At 51.3% G+C, this 16,711-nt stretch overlaps 1 protein-coding gene across 2 annotated transcripts in view; it reads left to right on the top strand.

The window, feature by feature from the left end:
* hpse2 (heparanase 2) overlaps positions 1 to 16,711 on the top strand; it is a 378,585-nt gene that overhangs the window by 205,564 nt on the left and 156,310 nt on the right. For both annotated transcript variants that reach the window (XM_072479598.1, XM_072479597.1), the window contains exon 5: positions 14,934 to 15,105. In XM_072479598.1, coding sequence (XP_072335699.1) covers positions 14,934 to 15,105 — 172 coding nt within the window. The remainder of the gene's footprint in view (positions 1 to 14,933; positions 15,106 to 16,711) is intronic.

The following is a 16,711-nucleotide window of genomic DNA, read 5'->3' as shown; positions in this document are numbered from 1 at the left end:
AGATTAATAGCCACTTACTTAAAGAGTTGGCGTAATCTAATAATTTGTACTTTTCAAAACGAATTTTGAATTTTGCAGTTCGGCTAATCACGTGTCAGTCCAGGTCAGGAATAGCACTGATCGGATGCAGAGTACTGCCCTCTACTGTGGAAACATGTTTGAGTTCCAACCTAAGGATGCACGTAAAGCTCCAGTGTGCCCTCTTTCTGTTTCCCAAGCCAACCTTCCTGTCCCCTCTCTGTGGATCAATTTTTATTTGAATCCCAACCAATACAGAACTAACAGCAGTGACTGATGTGTTGGGTAGGCTGGGTCGATGTGGACTGCGCTTGATGCGGTGTAGCGAGAGACAGACCTCCAACACTTGATAAGATGCAACACGATTTTATTTAACATCTAAACTATTATACATGTTCAACTGTGGGTTGACACTATGCTGACTTGACTGGAGACCTGATACTAGCCTAACCAGACTTACTAGCTACCACATGGTGTTTGCACTGGCCAGCTCACTAACTCTGACTGTCTCAGAGGCTGGGTCCCGAGAGAGCGGGAAAACTGGTGCCTTCTGGCTTTATAGTGGTCGTGTCCTTTTTGGTGATTGGCTGCTCTGTTCTGTGTGCTTACTGGTGATCCTGTGTGTCAGTCACTGCCTGTCTGCACTCCATTGTATACATAGATGTATATTATGACAGTGACCACTCGGAGCTGTGCTGACTTGCAAATTCACTTTGGATTGTGCGAGATAATCGGAATCTAGAGGGGATTATCATTGTGTCAGCCTTTCCTGAATCTCAACCAACTTCTGCTGATTTATTAACTAATCTTACATGTGTCAACAACAAGAGAAATATATCAGTGTCTCAGGGTCATCACTTGTTGGCTTGTTTCATGCATGATGCTATATTGAAGGAGACATTTTATATAGAGCTCCCCTTCCTGTGACACTGCTGGCCCAAGATCACTACTGGCATTCATAGTGTCACTGGAATGTATTTTCATAAAGTCACTGCGGTCCTCCCTCAAACTCTCTGCCTGTCCACCTCATTCCTCTTTTAAGGCGCTCCCTAGAACCGACCTCTCGTCTGATATTTCCTGATGTGGCCCGTGTCAGATTCTATTTCTTTAATGCTCCCGTGACGTGATTTGGGATGTTTTATTCTGTTAAAGGCACATTTGAAACACAAGTTGTTGTTGAGTTCTATTCAATATGTCTGTCCGTAAGTTGTACGGAACTGGCCCTCCACCGTGTAGGAATATAATAATAATCACTTATTGTGACAAGTAGGCTTCCACGAAGTTACTGTGAAAAGCCCCCAGTCGCCACATTCCGGCGCCTGTTCGGGGAGGCCGGTACGGGAATTGAACCCGCGCTGCTGGTCTTGTTCTGCATTAGAAGCCAGCTGTTTAGCCCACTGTGCTAAGCCAACCCCTATGTGACAACCAGGGAGTTACATGGAGTGTAGAGCATTGTCCCTTCACTTCTCAACCAGCAGAACTGAGGGAATAAGTACCTTCCGTATGGCGTATGATGGGTGGCGCAGTCAGTTCAAATCCCATCATTTCCTTCATGCCCCAGATCATGGATTTGATCCTAACTCTGACCAATGGCTGTTCCATCTCTCTGACATGGCAATGCTGAATGGAATGAGTTTGGGCAATCTCAAGCGACCTTTTAGTTCACACTAATCCACAGTCTTAGCAATTGTAGCGAAAGAAACCTCTGCGGTCTATAGCCTGACCGTTAGTATGGCAGACAGAACTGTGACAGTGGTGCATTGCTGATCATCTTCTCAAAGTAAGCTGCACGATACCCATACTGTGCACTGAATGTTACCTGGGCCCCAAACTCTGGAATTCCGCCCCTAAACCTCTTCACTTCTCTTTCTTCCTGGAAATCTACCTCCCTGACTAAACTTGATCACTTGCTCTGAAATGTTATTATGCGCCTTGGTGTCAAAGTCCGTTTGCTAATGCTCCTGTGAAGTTGTTAAAGTTGTAAGTCGAAGCAACCATTGGCAGTGACATCAATTGCCAACTTAGAAGACGTGGGTCTCAATCTTCGACCCCCGCCAAAACTGGGATCAGAGGAGGACAAGAGCTAAAAATAGCCGCAACATGCTGGCACAGTGGCGCAGTGGTTAGCACTGCTGCCTCACAGCGCCAGGGACCCACGTCAATTCCAGCCTTGGGTCACTGTCTGTGTGGAGTCTGCACGTTCTCTCTGTGTCTGCGTGGGTTTCCTCCGGGTGCTCCGGTTTCCTCCCACAGTCCAAAGATGTGTGGGTTCGGTGGATTGGCCATGATAAATTGTCCCGTAGTGTCCAAAATGTTAGGTGGGGTCACTGAGTTGTGGGGATATGGGGAGGCTGCTCTTTCAGAGGGCTGGTGCAGACTCGATGGGCCGAATGGCCTCCTTCTGCACTGTATGGATTCTATGAAATGAAATGAAAATCGGTTATTGTCACAAGTGGGCTTCAAATGAAGTTACTGTGAAAGGCCCCTAGTTGCCACATTCCGGCACCTGTTCGGGGAGGCTGGTACGGGAATTGAACCGTGCTGCTGGCCTGCCTTGGTCTGCTTTCAAAGCCAGCGATTTAGCCCTGTGCTAAATCAGCCAGTTCCTCAGCTCCATCCTGACGCTGTGCCATTTTTGCAGAGGCAGAATTGGGGGTGGGCATGTCTATCTGCCCTCACGTGTCAGTTGGCAGCCAATCATGCTCAATAAGAAGCTCGATGACCTCCATGTGAAGTGTCTGGTCGGCCTCCAATTACACGGAGGTGTCAGGAGGCGACCCCTGGCGGCCAACCGGGGGAGCCAGTACTCCAGGGAGGGTTGGAGAGACCTCCCTGGCTGACTGGGTGCAGGAGCAGTCGCAGGCCACCTGTAGAGGACGCCCATGCCCCTAACAGCAGTGGCCTGGTTGCAAAACTCATTTTTAAATGAAGGATTTGAAAAGGTTGGAGGAAGGGCACCTCCGTTTTGGAGAGTCCTCGCTCTTACTCACCTTCCACCGCAGCCTGCTGCACCTTTTAGGCTGGAAGACCTCTGATTGGCCCTTCAGCTTTCAAAGTCCAGTCCCTTTCCATAAACGGGACAGGGAACTAGTCTCCGTGCCAATTCACAGCTCTGTGAAAATTCCTGTGAGTGACTCTCCCCCCCAGGGTTGGGCTCATTCAAAACTATTCAACCTCTTTCCTACGCTTGCAAACAAAATCCAGCCTATGCACCTCATTATCTGCACTGTTTAAACAGTGGCACTAAACTATTTAAACCAAGATGACAGTAACTTTCTAGTTAATATTTACAATGCTACACCTGAACTTATTACCAAGTTTCTATTTTTTAATTTGCTCTTGTTTTAGGCATCACTTTCAATGATAGCGTTTATTCCAATTCCTAGTTAATGGTGCGCTGAGGCAGACTTTAGAACATAGAACAGTACAGGCCCTTCGGCCCACGATGTTGTGCTGACCATGTATCCTAATCTAAGATCAACCTAACCTACACCCCTTCTTTTTTTTTCTTTTTTTCTTTTTTTTTCTAACCTACACCCCTTCAATTTACTGCTGTCCATGTGCCTGTCCAAGAGTCCCTTAAATGTCCCTTATGACTCTGACTCCACCACCTCTGCTGGCAGTGCATTCCACACACCCACCATTCTCTGTGTAAAGAACCAACCTCTGACATCTCCCCTATAACTTCCTCCAATCACCGTAAAATTATGTCCCCTCATGACAGCCATTTCCCCCCCTGGGGAAAAGTCTCTGGCGATCCATTCTATCCATGCCTCTCATCACCTTGTACACTTCTATCAAGTCACCTCTCTTCCTTCTTCACTCTGGTGAGAAAAGCCCTAGCTCCCTCAATCTTTCTTCATAAGACATGCCCTCCAGTCCAGGCAGCATCAAGGTAAATATCCTCTGCACCCTCTCTAAAGCATCCACATCCTTCCTATAATGAGGCGACCAGAACTGGACACAATATTCCAAGTGTGGTCTAACTAGAGTTTTATAAAGTTGCAGCAAAACCTCACGGCTCTTAGACTCAATCCCCTTGTTAATGAAAGCCAACACACCATACACCTTCTTTACAACCCTATCAACCTGGGTGGCAACTTTGAGGGATTTATGTACGTGGCCACCAAGATCCCCCTGTTGCTCCACACTTCCAAGAATCCTGCCTTTAATTTATTCAGCATTCAAATTCGACCTTCCAAAATGAATCACTTCACATTTATCTAGGTTGAACTCCATCTGCCACGTCTCAGACCAGCTCATCTGTTTCCATAGCTAATAATTCCCAGAACTGGTCGGCAGAGGCTTGTAGCCTGTGGGACCCCTTTCCACATCAAGCGTGTCTGACCAGGAGATTCTCCCGCACTTAGCGCCAGCCGTTGGCGTCTTTGGAAGGATTTGCATGTTGACAGTCAACCCTTTTGGCCATGTTACGAATGCACCTTCCTTGGCCTTGAAGTGCTGGGGTGGGAATCAAACCCGGAGTTTCAGGCAGTGATGATTCCCATTGTGCAACAGGATCGCCAGCATTTATTCCCTTTGCCTAATTGCTCTTCAGAAGGTTCTGCTGAGTTGCCAACTTCAGTTGCTGGCATCCATGTGTAGTTTTGGGCTCCACATTTAACAAAAGATGCACTTGTACTGGCGGCAGTACAGCGAAGGTTCTCTAAGCTGGGTGAGAGGTTGTCCTATGATAGGAGGCTGAGTAAATTGGGTCTATATTCTCTGGAGTTCAGAAGAATGGGAGGGGATCTCATGGAAACCGACAACGCTTTGGAGGGGCTTGATAGGGTGGACGCGGAGAGATTGTTTCCATTGGTCGGGGAATCTAAAACACCGGGGGCACAGTCCCAGGATAAGAGGTCGATCATTTAGGACTGAGATGAGGAGAAATTACTTCACTCAAAGAACTTTTTCTTTGCCAATCACAGAATATAACTGTCAAGCAGTAAATAAATGTGTTATTCTTCAACACATCTACCATTAAACAAATACTTTAGCTGAGCCACAATTCAGTTTTGGGACTAATTCTTTCACGTAGTGTGGAATTTACCTCCCAGTGTGTGGGGAGCTCGTGTACTCTCTGACTGGTTTCTGTTGTAAATCATCTACCTTCAGCCGTTTGCTGTGGTTGTCTGTCTCAAAATACATACTCCACGTTCAGGACTGGAGCAATGAGTGTGGCGTTCCCTCGCTGTGAGAAACCTGTTGGTGGCGGTGAGGATTTTGAGTCTTTTCAGCAGATTCATGGAATTAATTTATCTGCTTTGTGACTCATCTCCCCCCCCCCCCCGCCCGCCAGCCCTCCGTTCCCATCACACAGGGCCCCCCCCCCCCCCCCCGACCGCCAGCCCTCCGTTCCCATCACACAGGGGCAGCAACCAGCTGCATGAGCTAGCGACAAAAATTAACTGGGGTAACATACCCCAGAGTGGGTCAGGGTGACATCTCTTTAGCAATTAAGAAATATAGGAAATAGGAGCAGGAATAGGCCTTTAGGCCTTCCCATCCTGCTCCACCATTCAGTATGACCATGATCCTCTATTTCAACACAATGCTTCACCATCTCCCCCTACCCCATGACACCTTTAGAGTCCAGAAATCTGTCCACTTCCTTCGTAAATATTGTGACGTCGCAAGGTGCTGGGGATGGTGGTAGGCGGGGTGGAGTTCATCCAGATCAACAGCTCACATAGTTACCAGAAAATCATAGAATTTACAGTGCAGAAGGAGGCCATTCAGCCCAACGAGTCTACACCGGCCCCTGAAAGAGCACCCCACCCAAGCCCACACCTTTCCCCGTAACCCCACTGTGGTGTTGGGTGTTCTGACACACAGATGAGCCAACACGGTTGTATATGGTACAACGCTATTTTATTTAAACTTACTATGTACAGTTTTGTCTTTGCACTCTGCACGTGGGGGTTTCCTGCTTGTGATGTTTTAACAGCTCTTTCTTGTTTCTTTGTCCCCAGACCTACTGACCACCAGGTGTCGTGCTCGTGCTTTTTATGTGGTTGGTGTTCTTGTCTGTGATTGGTTGTGGTGTTGTGTGCTCTGATTTGCCTGTTGGTGTGTCCATCATGATGTGTGTGTTTGAATATCATGACATCCCCCCTTTTTACAAAGATATGTGCCTACGTGGTAATAAATATGATCGTGTCGTGAGTGCATCTAAGAGTGTGTGTGTGTCGTGTGCAGCATGTGCATATGACGGAACTATGTACATGGGGCGATGTCGGGTGCGTCACATGAACCAAGTTGTACCATAACATAACATAAATGCGAGCGAGAGAAGAAGGAAAAAAAAAACTTGAACAGTTGTCCAGTCAGACGACATCTGGAACGATAAACAACAACAGGTTATCATGTAAAATTGTGCAACTTGTTAAACATATGAACGGTATTATAAGTCCAGTCTAATGGGCTTGCGACGAGTTCGGGTTGATCGCCTCAAGGGTGGATCAAGAACCACCGGCTGCTGTGCAGGCATGGCCATGGGTGGCGATGGAAAGGGCGTGATGTGCGGCAGCTCCACAAAGTCATCCTCGGAAGCCTGTTGAGGATCTGGCGTGTGCGTACTGTGTGGCTGTGAGCGTGGAAGTCGGCGAAGGGCGCGCCGATTGCGGCGACGCACTGAACCATCCGGCATGCGAACCAGGAACGAGCGGGGAGCCACTTGTCGGAGGACTTCGGCCGGTGCTGACCAGCCACCATACGGTTGATGGACGCGTACTTTGTCTCCGGAGGACAGGGGGGGCAGGTCCGTCGCTCGTGTGTCGTACTGACTTTTCTGGCGATCACGCTGCAGTTGCATGTTCCGAAGAACCGCCTCATGGTCTGTTGTTGGTGCCAGGATGGAAGGTACCGTCGTCCTGAGGGAGCGACCCATTAGTAGCTGCGCTGGCGAGAGACCCGTGGATAGCGGGGCCGATCGATAGGCCAGCAAGGCAAGGTTAAAGTCCGATCCGGCAGCAGCCGCCTTGCACAGGAGCCGCTTGGCGATGTGGACACCCTTTTCAGCCTTCCCGTTCGATTGTGGATGCAGAGGGCTGGATGTCACATGAGTGAAACCATATGCTGCGGCAAAGGACGACCATTCACGGCTGGCGAAACAGGGTCCATTGTCTGACATGACAGTCCTTGGAATGCCATAGCGAGCAAATGTTTCCTTGCAGGCCCCAATGACTGCGGACGACGTCAGATCATGGAGAGGCATGACTTCCGGGTAGTTTGAGAAGTAGTCTATAATAACGATGTAATCTCTGCCGAGCGCGTGAAATAGGTCAACACCCACCTTCGCCCAGGGGGACGTCACCATCTCGTGTGGTAGAAGTGTTTCCGGAGGTTGCGCCGGCTGAAACCTCTGACAGGTTGTGCAGTTGAGCACCATGTTGGCTATGTCTTCATTAATACCCGGCCAATATACCGCCTCCCGGGCCCTTCGTCTGCATTTTTCGACGCCCAAGTGGCCTTCGTGTAGTTGATGAAGAATCATCTGGCGCACGCTGTGCGGAATAACGATCCTGTGTGATTTCATAAGGACCCCGTCTATGTTGGTAAGATCATCTCGCACATTATAAAACTGGGGGCACTGCCCTTTGAGCCACCCTTCCGTCATGTGGCGCATCACTCGCTGCAGAAGGGGGTCAGTCGCCGTCTCTGCGCGTATGTGGGCCAGACTAGGATCATCAGCTGGCAGATTTGCTGCTGTCAGAGTTACGTGTGCCTCAATTTGACGCACGAACCCCTCCGCATCTGGTGGTGTGCTCACTGCTCGGGAAAGAGTGTCCGCCACGATGAGCTCCTTCCCCGGAGTGTAGATCAGTTCGAAATCATACCTCCTGAGTTTAAGTAAGATGCGCTGGAGGCGAGGAGTCATGTCGTTCAGGTCTTTGTTAATGATGTTGACCAGGGGGCGGTGGTGAGTTTCGACCGTAAATCGTGGCAGGCCATACACATAGTCGTGGAACTTGTCCAGTCCAGTTAACAAGCCCAGGCATTCTTTTTCGATTTGCGCGTAGCGCTGTTCGGTAGGGGTCATGGCTCGTGAGGCATATGCAACCGGGGCCCATGACGACGTGCTGTCTTTTTGCAGGAGTACCGCTCCAATACCAGATTGGCTGGCGTCTGTTGAGATCTTTGTAGGGCGAGTCGTGTCAAAGAAGGCCAGCACTGGTGCCGTGACCAGTTTGTGCTTGAGCTCCTCCCATTCCCGCTGATGCGATTGGTGCCAGTTGAATTCTGTCGATTTTTTTACGAGATGGCGCATATTTGTTGTATGAGAAGCCAGGTTGGGAATGAACTTCCCAAGGAAGTTGACCATGCCCAGGAATCTTAAGACAGCCTTCTTGTCAGCCGGTCGTGGCATGGCTGTGATGGCGCTAACCTTGTCTGCATCGGGACGGACCCCTGACCTTGAGATGTGGTCCCCGAGGAATTTCAGCTCCGTCTGGCTGAAGGCACACTTCGCACAGTTGAGACGCAGGCCATTTTGTCGTATGCGGGTGAAGACACGTCGTAGACGATGCATGTGTTCCTGCGGAGTGGTGGACCAAATGATGATATCGTCCACATATACACGTACCCCTTCGATGCCTTCCATCATCTGCTCCATAATGCGGTGGAAAACTTCAGATGCTGAAATGATGCCGAATGGCATCCGGTTGTAGCAGAATCTGCCAAAAGGGGTGTTGAATGTGCATAGTCTTCGGCTGGCCGGGTCCAGTTGGATCTACCAGAATCCTTTGGACGCATCCAATTTGGTGAATATTTTGGCTCGCGCCATCTCGCTGGTGAGGTCCTCTCGTTTCGGGATGGGATAGTGTTCCCGCATGATGTTGTTATTCAGATCTTTAGGATCTATACATATACGGAGCTCGCCAGAGGGCTTCTTTACACAGACCATGGAGCTGACCCATGGCGTGGGCTCCGTGACCCTGGATAGGACCCCTTGGTCCTGAAGAATCTGCAGTTGTGCCTTGAGGCGGTCTTTGAGTGGCGCAGGAACCCTGCGAGGTGCGTGAACGACAGGGATGGCGTCCGGTCTGAGTCGAATCTTGTACGTGTATGGCAATGTCCCCATGCCTTCAAAAACCTCCTGGTTGTGAGCAAGGAGGGAATGGAGATTTGCGTGGAACTCAGCATCCGGGAAGTCGGATATCTCATCTGGAGAGAGAGACATAATGCGCTGTACCAGGTGAAGGACCTTACACGCCTGTGCGCCCAGTAACGAGTCCTTTGATGAGCCGACAACTTCGAGGGGGAGTGTGGCCGTGTACATCTTGTGGGTCACCTGTAGCTGGCAAGATCCTATGGACGGGATGACGTTCCCGTTATAGTCAACCATCTTGAGCCGGGATGGCGTGATGGGTGGTTTGACCTTCATGGCCTGGACTGCAGAATATGCAATCAGGTTGGCGGATGCGCCGGTGTCCAGACGGAAGGCGACGCGCGATCGGTTGACCGTCAGGGTGGCACACCACTCATCGGCTGGATTGATGGCATTGACCTTGTTGACATCGATGACGGAAACGCGGAAGGCATCCTGGTCATCTGCATCACTTAACTGGAAGTCTTGATGCGTGGGCTGGACGGTCCTGACATGTCTGCGAGATTGTCGAGGATGCGCCGGATCCATGGGTTGAGCCGAACGACAGTGGGCTGCGTAGTGGCCCATCTTGCCACATCTGAGGCACTGTCGGTTTTTTGCAGGACATTGCCCTTTTAAATGTAGAGCTCCACAATTGCCGCACGTCATGACGTCACGGCGTTCGTTGCGCCACTGCGCATGCGCAGTGCGATCTTGCGGTGGGCGCGCCTGCGCAGTGCGTCTCTCGTTGTGGCCGTTATTTTTGGCGCGCACCTGCGCGGGAGATCGCGAAAAGCGCGGGAAGCGGCCGCTGTCGTCCGGGCCGTGGGTCGGGAAGTAATCAACGGCCTGGATGCGTTCGACGTCGTGGGCGGCCTGGCTTGCCGATTCGACGGCTGGGGACCCCCTCCGTGCCAACTCGGACGCCTGAAATTGGGCAAAACGGCAGGTAGCATTTTCGTGGAGGACACAGGCTTCCACAGCAGACGCTAAGGTGAGGCTTTTTATTTTAAGAAGCTGCTGGCGTAGGCCACTAGAGGCAACGCCAAAAACAATCTGGTCCCTGATCATGGACTCTGTGATGGTGCCGTAACCGCAGGACTGCGCTAGAATCCGGAGGTGCGTCAAGAAGGGTTGAAAAAGCTCCTCCTTACCTTGCAGGCGTTGCTGAAAGAGGTATCTTTCAAAACTTTCATTTACTTCAACTTGAAAGTGCTGGTCCAGCTTGAGGATGACCGTGTCATATTTGGACTGGTTTTCGCCCTCTTCGAACACCAGTGAGTTGAAGACGTCGGTGGCGTGCTGACCTGCGTAGAAGAGGAGCATTGCCATCTTCGTTTCATCCGAGGCACTCTGTTTTTCGGTGGCACGGATGTACAGGTCAAATCGCTGCCTGAAGAGCTTCCAATTGGTACCTAGGTTCCCCGCGACCTGCAACGGCTGCGGTCCGTCGGTGTGGTCCATGTCCAGAATGGCAGGTTAGTAGGCAGGTATCGATCCACTCCTGTACCATGTGGTGTTGGGTGTTCTGACACACAGATGAGCCAACACGGTTGTATATGGTACAACGCTATTTTATTTAAACTTACTATGTACAGTTTTGTCTTTGCACTCTGCACGTGGGGGTTTCCTGCTTGTGATGTTTTAACAGCTCTTTCTTGTTTCTTTGTCCCCAGACCTACTGACCACCAGGTGTCGTGCTCGTGCTTTTTATGTGGTTGGTGTTCTTGTCTGTGATTGGTTGTGGTGTTGTGTGCTCTGATTTGCCTGTTGGTGTGTCCATCATGATGTGTGTGTTTGAATATCATGACACCCACCTAACCTTTAGATACTACGGGTCAATTTAGCGTGACCAATCCATCTAACCCGCCCATCTTTGGACTGTGGGAGGAAACCGGAGCACCCGGAGGAAACCCACACACACACGGGGAGGATGTGCAGACTCCGCACAGACAGTGACCCAAGTCGGGAATCGAACCCGGGTCCCTGGCGCTGTGAAGCAACAGTGCTAACCACTGTGCTACCCTGCCGTCCCAAAATGTTGGCCAAATACCCAAAATTGAACATTCATTTTAAGGTCTTCTGATATTCAGCAAAGCAGAAAACAAAGGAAAGAAACACCTGCCTCTTTTTTTGAGCCTAGCTTCACACACAGTATATCCCTAAAACAATCCATTTCCCAGAGAGTGGGAATGAAACTCCGGAGATTTAATGGCCGCGTCGCGTCACCGAGTCGGGCGCGATGAGACCGTACGATCGCACCCATTGAGTCTCCATTTAGTTTTCTCTACTCAAGGCGATTTAGTCCCAGAAGCTAAAGTCTCCACCCATCGCCTACATTGGTACCCACACATCATCCTGGTGAACCTACCCTGTCCATTCTCTCGGGATCCTGATAGTGGGATACCCAACATTGCAGTAGTATAAGTATTGCCTGACCAATGCTGTTCTCTCTTTATTTCGATACCATTATGGTCCCTTGCTGCTACTTACTAAGCTCAGAATGCCATTGATAAATTTATACTTTTTATCTACCTGCTCTCATAGTTTCAGAGAATTGTATGAAATAAATTATTACATTTATGTAGTGCCTCAAGACATCCTAAACTCACTACGCCACTGAGGTACTTAGAAGTGCAGTTGCCATTGTAATGTAGGAAACATGGCAGCCAATTTGTGCACAGTAAGCTCCCACAGTCAGGATTGTGATAGTGATGAGATCGTCTCTTAGTGATGTTGGTTCAGGGATAAATATTGGCCGGAATACCAGGGAGAACTCGACTCCTCCTCTTTAACTCAGTACTATGGGATCTTTGCACATACCTGAGAGGGCAGCTTGGGCCTCGGTTTAGACTTTCACCCAAAAGTCAGCATTCCTGACAGCGCAGCATTGCCTTAGTGCTGCAATGAATGGTCAGGCTAGATTATATGCTCAAATCTCTGGGGTAGGACTTGAACCAAAAGCTTCTGACTGAGCGGCAGAACTGCAACCCACTGACAACTACTGGGCGGGATTCTCCGACCCCCCGCCGGGTCGGAGAGTTGGCGGGGGGCGGCATGAATCCCGCCCCGACGCCGGCTGCCGAATTCTCCGGCGGTGGGGTTTTGGCGGGGGCGGGAATCACGGCGTTCACCCCCCCCGGGCGATTCTCCGGCCCGCGATGGGTCGAGCGGCCGCCCGTCTTCGGCCAGTCCCGCCGGCGTAAATCACAACAGGTCCTTACCGTCGGGACCTGGCTCTGCGGGCGGCCTGCGGAGTCCTCGGGGGCGAGCGGGGGGATCTGGATCCTGGGGGGGGGCCCGCGATCAGGGCCCACCGATCCGCGGGCGGGCCTGTGCCGTGGGGGCACTCTTTCTCTCCACGCCGGCCGCTGTGAACCTCCACGATGGCTGGCGCAGAGAAGAAATCCCCTGCGGAGGCCGTTCGGTGCCGGTTGGCACGGCGCCAACCCCTCCAGCGCCGGCCTAGCCCCCTTCCGCACCTTCGGGGCGGCCCGACGCCGGAGTGGTTCATGCCACGTCGCGGCACCGGTATGGCCCCCCCCCCGCCAGTAAGCGGAGAATCCCGCCCACTGTATGCGAACCTTTCGCCCTCATTAGCTACTTCCCATTGAGGATGAACCTTTCTTCCCTGTTGTTCCGTCAGGGGAATACTACCTCATACTTTACCTGTGCTTGTATCAACTGAGGGCAGCTGTTGCATTGCCAATTCTCCAGGATGAGGCTGGAGTCTCCAGGGATTGAAGATCAATTTCCAGGACACAGCTGTGTGCAACCACGGGGGGAAAAAATTATCATGAAATTTAAAAAGTTGTTTTTTTCTTTCCAATTTCCTTTGAACATTTCCTTTGACAGATATAAATATGTTGAAAATGAGGGGAAAGGAAAATGCTATTTCACTGACAGTCGGGCACACTCCAGTTGGGTAATGGGTCCTCTTGCTCTCCAATTGGTGCAGGAAGGAGCCACAAGGATGGATGTTTTGGCCGACTGGAGCATGGGGGCAAGTCATTGTAATTAAACCTCCAGGAATACATCTAATCACAGCTAGCAACCCCACGCAACTAATGGGGACAATAAATGCAGGCTTTTCTAATGATGTCCTTGTTGTGAGAATACATTTTTTCTGAGTGGGCAGCACGTTAGCACAGTGGTTATCACTGTGGCTTCACAGCTCCAGGGTCCCGGGTTCGATTCCCCGCTGGGTCACTGCGCGGAGTCTGCACTTTCTCCCCGTGTGTGCGTGGGTTTCCTCCGGGTGCTCCGGTTTCCTCCCACAGTCCAAAGATGTGCTTGTTCGGTGGATTGGCTGTGATAAATCCTCTTAGTGTCCAAAAAGGTTAGATAAGTTAACTGGGTTACGGGGATAGGGTGGAGGTGTGGGCTTAAGTAGTTTGCTTTTTCCAAGGGCCGGTACAGACTCGACGGGCCGGATGGCCTCCTTCTGCACCGTAAATTCTATGGGCGGGATTTTTTCATCCCGCGGCAGAGTGTCCACACCATCGTAAACGCCGTCGCGTTTTACGATGGTGTGATTGGGCCACTCCCAGGACTAATTCTGGCCCCTACAGGAGACCAGCACGGCGCTGGAGTGGTTCACTGGGCGCCGCGGGATCCGCGCAAGCGCAGTGGCCTCCTTCAACGCGCCGGCCCTGACACAACATGGCACAGGAGTACAGGGGCCGGCGCGTACGAAATGAGTCCCCCGGCCAGAAAGGCCAGCCCGCCGACGGGTGGGCCCCGATCGCGGGCCAGGCCGCATCGGAACCCCCCCCCCCCCGGTGTCAGAGGCCCCTCCGCCCCCCCACAGGCCGCCACCCGACCCTTCCACGCTGAGTTCCCGCCGGCTGAGAACAGGCGTGGACGGTGGCGGCGGAACTCAGCGTTTCCACGACGGACGCTCGGCCCGAGAATTGGCGTGCCAGCCGCGTAGAGCGGCCCGCGACCGGCGCCGCGCCAACCACGCCAGCGCCAATGACGCCAATCCTCTTCTCTGCGGAGAATCACGTGCCGGCGCCGGGGCGGCGTGGCCCGGTCGCGTGGATTCTCCGGCCCGGCCCGGCCGAGAGAATCCCGCCCTATGTTTCAATGAAAAAGATAGTGAAAAAGAACCCATATGACTATTGCTTGACCAACATTGATCCCTCAAGCATTGCCGTCAACTACAGGTTAAGTAGCAATTTATCTCATGCACCGTTTATGGGACTTTCCTATAATTTTGTGCAAATTGTCCCGATGGCGGTGAGTACTCCTTCATGAGAAACTGATTGGCTGGACTGCACGACGGGCCTGCCTGAGCATGTAAGAGGCACTTTACAAACGTGAGTTCTTTCTTCCTTCGAGGATCCTTCATGCTGTGTTACTGTATGAATCATACAGAAGCTGGCAAAGGCAGTCTGGAAAAATAAAGGCTCCTCCATGCTGTGTTAATGAAGATGATAAAGGAGAAGTCCGAATCAGTGGGGATTTATACTGGAGAATGCATTGGAGGTCGGCAGAGTGACGTGTGTTCTTTGATGTAGCTAAAGACTTCACGTACTTTAAAAGATCTTTGATTAAGGCGTTGAACGATATATAAATGTGCCTCTTTTCCCGATTTGTTACAAGTTGAAGCATGTTCCATTGTGCCAGATATAAAAAAGCGGCAAACTTCAGAAGCTAAGCTTTTTCCCTGACAGTTCACATTGTAAATGAGAAGGATGTGAAAAGGAGGGGAAACAGCGGAGAGTTCAGCACTCGATGGTCGCTTGATTTGCTGCTGGGTGATGACGCCTGGTCAAATGGCACCAGACTTAAAATGCGTGTTTTTGCAATATTCCCGCAGAGCCCAACAGCTACCGTGCCATGGTGGGCAAGACGATTAATGGCAGCCAGCTGGGGAGGGACTACATCCAGCTCAAGAACCTGCTGCAGTCTGTCCGTTTCTACACAAAAGCCAGCCTGTACGGGCCGAACATTGGGCGGCCGCGGAGAAATGCTGCCGCCCTGCTGGACGGGTAAGGTTCATTCATCTGCAGAGGCAGAGCCTCAATGTGTGAGAGTCAGCTACAGCCACTTCAGAGTTGGGGGGGGGGGGGGGGGGGGGGGGCAGTTAAACGTCAATCACATTGTTGTGCGTCTGGAGTCACATGTAGGCCAGACCGGGTAAGGACGGCAGATTTCCTTCCCTTAAGGGACATTAGTGAATCCGTTGGGTTTGTACAACAGTCGGTGACAGCTGCCATGGTCACCATGGCTGAGGCTAACAATATAGTCCAGATTTATTAATTGAATTGAAATTCCACCAGTTGCCATGGTGGGATTTGAACCCGTGTCCCCAGAGCATTAGCCCCTGGATTACAGGTCCAGTGATGGTCCACCACAACAATATCTCCTCTCTTAAAGCGCAGGATGAGGCCATTCAGCCCGTCGTTTCTGCGCCGCCCCCCTGAATGAGCATTTGACCCACTGCCACTCTCCTGCCTTCGCCCCACGATCCTGCGCCTTGTTTCTTTTCACATAATCTTCTCATTCTCTCTTCAATGCCTCGATGGAGCCGGCCTCCATCACACTCACAGGCAGTGCACTCCAGACCCCAACCTCTTTGACCAATGACCTTAAATCTGTGCCATCTCATTCCCGATCCTTCCACCAACGGGAACCGTTTCTTCCTATCCCCCCCTGCCCGGGCCTCTCATGATTTTGAGTATTTCCAAATCTCCTCCCGGCCTCTCTCCTCCAAGGAAAAGAATCCCAATTTCTCCAATCTAACTTCATCACTGAAGTTCCTCGTCCATGGAACCGTTCCCTAAACCTCTTCTGCACCTTCCCCAATGCCGTGTGGCACCCAGGACTGTACACAATATTCCAGTGGAGGATTAACTCGTGGTTTATACAAACTCAACATACCCGCCTTGCTCTTGTACTCTCTGCCCCTATTAATAAAGCCTCGGATACAGATTTATTTTATCAACTGCCCTCTCAACCAAATTGCCACCTTCAATAGCTTATGTGCATATATATCCAGGTCCCTCTGCTCCTGCACCTGTTCATAGAATAGAATCACTACACTGCAAAAGGAGGCCATTTGACTCACTGGGTCTTCGCCAACCCTCCGAAAGAACACGCTCCCGGCCACCCTATTCCCGTAACCTTACCTGCACGTCCCAGGACACTAAGGGGCAATTTAGCGTGGCCAATCCACCTAACCTACACATCTTTTGGATGATGGGAGGAGACTGGAGCAACCAGAGGAAACCCACGCAGATGCTGAGTGAACAGGCAAACTCCACACAGACAGGGACCCAAGCCGGGAATCGAACCTGGGACCCTGGAGCTGTGAAGCAACAGTGCTAACCACTGTGCTACCGTGCTGCTCAGATCATTCCCAAAATGTCATATTGGCCGGAATTCGCCGGCCGTTGGGATTCTCTCGTCCTGCTGGCAGCCCAACCCCACCATGGGTTTCCCGGCGCGGTGTGGGGTGGCTTCATGGGGAAACCCCATTGGCAAGCAGCGTGAGTAGAGAATCCCAGCTCCAGTGAAGGGCGGCCACTGCGAAACACGCGGCTGGGGAACGGGAATCCCGCCCACTATATCTTCATTGTTTACACAACAAATTTC

Source organism: Scyliorhinus torazame, chromosome 16 (assembly GCF_047496885.1).
Source record: "Scyliorhinus torazame isolate Kashiwa2021f chromosome 16, sScyTor2.1, whole genome shotgun sequence".
Lineage (NCBI taxonomy): Eukaryota > Metazoa > Chordata > Chondrichthyes > Carcharhiniformes > Scyliorhinidae > Scyliorhinus > Scyliorhinus torazame.
Note: the sequence above shows the minus strand (reverse complement) of the source record. Positions and strands in the feature narration are given on the sequence as shown.